Source organism: Salpingoeca rosetta (assembly GCF_000188695.1).
Source record: "Salpingoeca rosetta unplaced genomic scaffold supercont1.22, whole genome shotgun sequence".
Taxonomy (NCBI): Eukaryota; class Choanoflagellata; order Craspedida; family Salpingoecidae; genus Salpingoeca; species Salpingoeca rosetta.
Window position 1 is genome coordinate 406,676 of NW_004754912.1, and position 6,959 is coordinate 413,634.

The 6,959-nt window shown below is 56.9% G+C and overlaps 2 protein-coding genes across 2 annotated transcripts in view; one reads left to right on the forward strand and one right to left on the reverse strand.

Moving 5' to 3' along the window:
* Positions 1 to 3,322, reverse strand: PTSG_07360 (uncharacterized protein). The gene is made up of 6 exons (XM_004990801.1): positions 2,882 to 3,322; positions 2,379 to 2,519; positions 1,421 to 2,139; positions 993 to 1,178; positions 650 to 774; positions 1 to 397 (listed from the first exon to the last, which is right to left on the reverse strand). Exons 1-6 carry the CDS (start codon positions 3,026 to 3,028, stop codon positions 180 to 182), a joined length of 1,536 nt encoding a protein of 511 aa, XP_004990858.1. The 5' UTR covers positions 3,029 to 3,322; the 3' UTR covers positions 1 to 179.
* Positions 3,323 to 3,668: 346 nt separating this feature from the next.
* The window catches only part of PTSG_07361 (plasminogen), a gene marked incomplete at its 3' end in the record, with an annotated part of 19,652 nt that continues 16,361 nt past the window's right edge, over positions 3,669 to 6,959 (forward strand). The window contains exons 1-5 of the mRNA XM_004990802.1: positions 3,669 to 3,717; positions 4,183 to 4,869; positions 5,280 to 5,527; positions 5,670 to 5,808; positions 6,025 to 6,796. Coding sequence (XP_004990859.1) covers positions 4,191 to 4,869; positions 5,280 to 5,527; positions 5,670 to 5,808; positions 6,025 to 6,796 — 1,838 coding nt within the window. The 5' untranslated portion in view covers positions 3,669 to 3,717; positions 4,183 to 4,190. The remainder of the gene's footprint in view (positions 3,718 to 4,182; positions 4,870 to 5,279; positions 5,528 to 5,669; positions 5,809 to 6,024; positions 6,797 to 6,959) is intronic.

A 6,959-nucleotide genomic window follows, 5' to 3' on the forward strand; every position in this document is an offset into this window, starting at 1 on the left:
CTTGCACAACAACAATCAATCAGCATTATATCAGAATCGTTGAAAGAGTAGAAGCACCACAACCACAAACCAGACGTTGGCACATGTAAGAAGTAGAAGTAGAAGAAGTAGAAGAAACAGCGCCAACACTACTAATCAACACTGGAAACACACCATCCCAAGCACCGCTCTTGTTCGCTTTAGTCGTCAAAAGTCATGCGGGAGCCCTGGAACTCGGCAATGGCGCCCTTGTTGGCCTGCTTTGCGGCCTGGAAGCCACCACGGCCGCCACCACGACCACCGCGACCACGGAAGCTGCCGCCGCGTCCACCGCGACCGCCACGGAAGCCGCCGCCACGACCGCCACCACGGCCGCCACGGAAGCCACCACGGCCGCCACGACCACCACCGCGCCCACCTGTACAAGTGAAGCGAATGAGCATGCACGAGTGCGCGTCAGTGAGTGACTGTGCGAGGAGGGAAAGACAGAGAGAGAAAGAGCCGCAGACATGTGGAGAGCTGCAGACATGTGGAGCGCTGCAGACATGTGGAGAGCTGCAGAAGGGCATGCACACGCACACACCAGCACACACCTACACACGCACACGCAGACGCACACACACACACATGAACACACACGCACACACACTTCAAGGCAGCATCAGCGTACCGCGGGAGTTGTCGCGGGGAAGGGCAAAGTCGAGGTAAACCTCGCGGCCGTAGATGTTGGCGCCCTGGTTGGCGTCGAGTGCAGTCTTGGCAGTGTCGGCATCCTCAAAGTCAACGTAGCCGAAGCTGTCGTAGAAGAAAAAAGTCAGCACAAGCAACGAGTGTGAGCAGTCAAAAAGACGGAACGCGTTGACGGGCAGAGGCGTGGTGCACGGCACGAGCATGCAAACACATGGATGAAAACACAAACATGAAAAAACACACACGTGCACTTGCATATGCGTATGCGTTCGATGCAGCATGTGTACACAACATCACGAAAGAAAGCGTCAAGGCAATCTCACCCGCGGGAGCGGCCCGTCTCGCGATCGGTGGCGATGCGCACGCGGCTGGCGTTGGTGAACGTCTCCCACAGCGCGTTCTCGTCGGCATCAAAGGAAAGGTTCTTGACAAACAGCGTGGAGGATGGCTCGTTGGGCTGACGCTGCTGGAACGACTGGCGAGGCCTGGAGCCGCCCTTGTTGTCAGCGCTGCGGAAAACAAACAAACCAAAACAAAACAAGGGCCCAGTACGTGTGAGCAAGCGATTGGGTCATCGCAATCGCTGCTGCTGTTGCTGCTGCTTCCACACTACGTACAGCACAATACACGCGCGCGCACTGAACACACCAAACACAAACTATATCACTCGAAAAAGTGTACATGCATGCGCACGCAAACACACACACACATGACTACACCAACCCCAATCCAACCCCCTTATGATACGCACTTGTCAAAGCGGAGGGCGCGGCCCATGAGCTCGGCATCTGTCGTGTTGATGAAGTTGTCCACGGCGCTGGCATCAACGTCGGCGTAGGCAATACCGCGGCTGCGGCCATCACGCATGATGAGGCGCACGGCGTGCACGGTGCCGAGGTTGAGCTCAGAGAGGAACGCCTTGAGGTCCTCCTCGGAGACGTCAAAGGAGATGTTACCGACAAAGAGGCTGGCAGTCTCGCCAGAGGCAGCGGCGTCGCCGTTGGAGGCCTCCTCCTTCTTGGCGCGCTTGGCGGGCTTCTCGCCCTCCTCCTCCTCCTCGTCGCTGGAGCTGTCATCATCACTGGAGCTGTCGCTGCCGCTGTCGCTGTCGGCCTTTGCTGCGGCCTCCTCCTTCTTCTCCTCAGTCTCCTCCTCATCATCGCTGGAGCTGTCCTCATCGCTGGAGCTATCGCTCTCGGCCTTGGCAGCCTCCTCCTTCTTTGTCTCGGTTGCCTCTTCCTCCTCATCGCTCGAGCTGTCATCATCGCTGGAGCTCTCGGCCTTTGCGGCCTCTTCCTTCTTCTCCTCTTCCTCTTCTTCCTCCTCATCGCTGGAGCTCTCGGCGGCCTTCGTCTCGGCCTCGTCCTCGCTGCCAGTCTCCATGCCCTTCTTGGACTCCTCAGCCTCGCTCTCGCTGCCGTCACTGTCGCTGTCGCTGTCGCTGCTGTCGCTGTCGCTGCTCTCGGCGGCCTACGAATCCACGAACGCGAGAAAGAACCAGAAGTACGGGACATGGCACGTGACGCATCCATGCATGTGAGCACGCGTGTCAGAGAATGTGACCATTGGCCTGTCACAATGTGTAACATTGCCAAGATGACAGTCGATGTTGGCGGACAGCCGATGTGCGTGTTGGGAATGATTGTGAAGGGAGAAAACACAGGACACCACCACCATCTTGCCCCACAGTAACCACGTGAGTTGCGCACCTTCTTGGCCTTCTTGGACTTCTTGCTCTTCTTGGACTTGTCCTCCTCCTGCTGCTTGTCCAGCTCCTTCCTGACCTCCTTCTTGAGCTTCTTGGCCTCCTTCTTGGCCTGGTCACGTGACATGCCCTCAGCCATCAGGTTCTGTCACATCCAGAACAACACAACACACACAGTGGAAGCGGAGCAAAGCAAGGATGAGAGATCGCGATCGATTCGCAGCAGTGGAGAGGGGAGGGTGCCAAACGCATCAACAAGGAGATCTAACACACAAAGTTGAGTACACACATGGTGCCAGGCGATCACGCGAGGCGATCGCACGCACACATGGGTACGCGATCGCTCAGATACGCAACACACACACACACTTGCATGTGTTGACAGGCGATCTCCCCGTACATACACCAACATACACAAATATACATGCATCCACGCAAACACACGGACACACGCACGCGCGCGCGCACACAGCTTTCGACACACGCATGTATGCGCAACAGCCGTACCTTCTTGAGCGCCTTCTGGAGCTTGGTGTCTGTGATCTTCTTGTTGGTTTTGCGCTGTGCCTTGAGGATCGGGGAAGCGACCTTCTTCACGTCAATCTCGAGCTCCTTGGCCTTCTTGGAGGCCTTGGACTTGCCGGACTTGCCCATCTTGATCTGTGTTGTGGCGATGAGAAAGAGAGGGAGGGGGGTAGACTTGATCTGCGTTGGGGAGTGCGTCGGTGTGGAGCTTGGAAAATGGAGATCGGACGATCGCACGCGGTGGTGGCTTGTGGTGGCTTGTGGTGCAGCGATCGGAAAGGAAAAAGGGCTCCCACGTGCTCGTCTTTTTTCTCCTGCAAGCGTGTGTGTGTGTGTGTGGGCTTCTCGTGCTTGTTGTGGTTGCGGGGTTTTTTCCACGTGCTGCAGACAAGGTGTCAAGGCGACAATTTGTGTATATCTTCCTACAATTAGTATTGTCGTATAAATAGGGCATACCAACAGCATGGACTTTATAAATCACGACAGGGCAGTTGACGGGGATTCTTGAGAGATATGCGCTAAAATTCAGCAACCACTGCCTGCAGGCAACGAATGTCAGCGCTGATTGGCTGATTTCGTGGCGTTGTTGTTTTGGGGTGTGGCAAAGGGCAGCCAGAACTCAGATCTCTGCAGCTCTCTGTCTGTCAGCAAAGCAAACCGAGAGGGAAGCGAGGGGATATCTCACACCCTGCAACACCACAACACACCCTTCGGACACCCTTCTTCCCTCACCCAGCTCCAACCAGCCACCAACGAACCGATCGACTGACCGCTTCGGCTTCGCTTGCTTGCGCGCGTGCTGCAAACGTTCAAAACAGGTGCGTGTGTGCGTGTGGATGCGTGTGTGCGTGTGGATGCGTGTGTGTGGATGGATGTTTGGGTTGCCGTTGTTCCCTCTTGAGCTCGCAATGATTTTTTTGCGTAGCAAGGATCATTGTCAGCTTGCACCAGCTGTGTTGGCTGCTCTTCTGCTGTCCCTGTCTGCTATCCTCGACCGTTTATCATCTTGGCTTTCTTCCCCGGCTTGCTTCCCGGGCTTGCTTTCTCCTTGTAGCCTTGTGGACTGCGTTTGTTCCTGCGTTGAAACAAACGAGAGCAGGAGCGTCGGAGTGTCGTGGCGCATGCCCGTTCTGGCGTTCTCCACAACGCAACAACTCACCACCCCCTCCTCTTTCCTTCCTTGCCTGCATCGTCTCTTCTCGCAACACTCACCACACCACACCCCACGCACCACGCACCACGCACCACCACACTCCACACAACACGCCACAAAACGACACCAGCAGCGGCCATGTCGCGCGCAGTGACGACGACGCCGCCGCCGCCGCTGCTACTGCTGTGCAGTTTGCTTGTCGTGTCACTGCTGTCCGCTGACGTTGGTGCGCAGGAATGCCCCGCAGGGTTCCAGCCAGACCCGCTCCGCGTCGTCGTCCTTGTTGAGGGCTCCTTCTACGTCGCGGAAGGGGAGTTTGCAGCCTTCACTCAGGCAGCGCTCGACGTCTCCACCGCCCTCCTTACCGCGTCCCCAACAGGCACACACCTCACCTCGGTCATCGAGTTCTCCACCTTCCCATGCAGCGCAGAGTCGCAGTGCACGCCGTTTGTGTCCGACGCGGAAGAGCTCGCCGACCGCATCGACTCCATCGACCAGAGCTTCGGCCTCGTCCGCACCGCAGGCGCTATCCAGTATGCCCTGGATAACCGCTTCCAGGTGCCAGATCCGGACCGCCGCTCCGTCTTGCTCGCCATCGCAAAGTCTGCTCCCCTCAATCCGAGCGAGCCCGTTCGCCAGGCACTGCAGGATGCTGGCGTCGACGCCTTCTTCGTCTTGCTCGACCCGGATAACTCAACCGTTCAGGACTTTCGCAACTGGGCCGCCTCCCCAGACAACGTGCTTCCCGTCGACACGCTGCAGGATCTCGCCGACCCGAACATTACAACCGCCCTGACCTCTGTTCTCGCTTGTCCTGGTGAGTGCAGTGAGTGCGTTCCCGCACGTCTCTGTGTGTTTGTATGTATGTATTTATGTATGTATGTCTGTCTGTGCGTATGTATGTGTATGTGTATGTGTGTGCGTATGTATGTATGTATGTATGTATGTATGTATGTATGTATGTATGTATGTATGTATGTATGTATGTATGTATGTATGTGTGCGTATGTATGTATGTGTGCGTATGTATGTATGTGTGTGTATGTGTATGTGTGTTTGTGTCGGAGTCCTTCCAGCCTTCCTCCTTCGTTTTCGTATGCCCAGTGAATGCATCAAGATGCCCTCCTGGCTTGCTTGAGTCCGCCTTGCTCTGGCCATATCATCAGCAAAATTTCCAGTCATGTCACATAACATAACACCCCCCTGCTTGATGTGCTTCCCATGAAGACATCACGACGTGCATTGGCTCCAAGGACGCGGATGAAGGCGACCCGTGCCAGTGCGCACAGGACTGCTTCTCGTGCCTAAATGCCCGCAACACGTCCGTGTGCACGCGCTGCACCAACGGGAAGTACCTGTTCGAAGGCCGCTGTTACGCTGACTGCTCCTTCAGGGAAGATCTGCAGGAGCGCGGCAATGACACGGACGGCCGTCGCTGCATCATCGCCCCCAACTGCCCCGACGGCTTCTACGAGGTGTGTGTGTGTGTGTGTGTGTGTGTGTGTGTGTGTGTGTGTGTGTGTGTGTGTGTGTGTGTGTGTGTGTGTTCGGAGGAGAAGGAATGAGCAAACAGATACCAGATTTTCTCACGTATCCCCTCTAACCACACCCGCACAGAGTGGTGAGCCCATGGATGGCGAGCGGCAGTGCAGCCCTATCACGCAATGCGGGGACATGGAGGCCGAAACGCAAGCACCAACCTTCACCAGCGACCGTGTTTGCACCGCATACGTCAACCTTTGTGGCGATTCCACAGGTATGTGTACGTGTATGTGTACGTGTGTGTGTGTGTGTGACTGCAACAGTTGCGTTTGTCAGTGACTCGCCAGTCGTCGTGCGCAGTGGTTTGATGCTCAAACACACACACGCACACATTCACACGCACGCACGCACACACGCACACACACACACACACACACACCCTTGCTCACACATGCTTCCCAAACTCCCCACCGCTTGCCACTCCCGTCAGGCTGTGTGTACGACGCGAACAACATGGGGTACCGCGGCCCAATCGCCACCACCCGCAACGGCCGCACGTGCCAGCGGTGGGACTCACAGTCGCCGCACCCGCACTCGTTCACACCACTGCTCTTCCCCGACGCCGACTTGCGGGAGAACTACTGCCGCAACCCGGATGGCGAGCGCACTGCGTGGTGCTTCACAACAGACCCCAGCAGACAGTGGGAGCTGTGCGACGTGTGCTCCCACTACCTCGTAGCGCCGCCCACAGCCACGTCCGATACCGTGTGCGCACGCATCTCGCGACCCTGCAGGTCATCAGAGGTGGAGGTCATTGCAGCCACCGCCCTCAACGACCGCGTGTGCCGCCCAGCTGATCTCACCTGCCCCGAGGACCAGTACCGCACACCACTCTACGAGTGCGACGACCTGACAGAGTGCATGTTGGGCCAGTACGAGTCGGATGCTCCAACGCCAACCAGCGACCGCATGTGCGCGTCCGTTAACCCCTGCTATCCACACCAGTACGAGGCCAGCCCGCCCACTGTCACCTCCGACCGCGTGTGCGTGGCCATTTCAAACTGCACCACTTCGCAGTTCCAAACAGCGGCGCCAACCGCCACATCCAACCGGGAGTGCCGGTCCATTCGTCCACCATGCATGCTTGGGTCGGAATACCTCGTTGCCGAGCCGACCACAACCACGGATCGCATCTGCGAAGACGTGAAGAATTGCACAGAGTCACAGTTTCAGGTCGTCGCACCCACAGCTACCAGCGACCGGTGTGTGTGTATGTGTGTGTGTGTGTGTGTGTGTGCCGTGTGTGTGTGCCGTGTGTCGTGCGTGCGTGTGTGTTTTGTGTGTGTGTGTGTGTGCTTGTTTTGTGTATGTGTGTGTGTTTGTGTGTGTGTGTTTTGTGTGTGTCTATGTTTGTTTTTTTTTGTT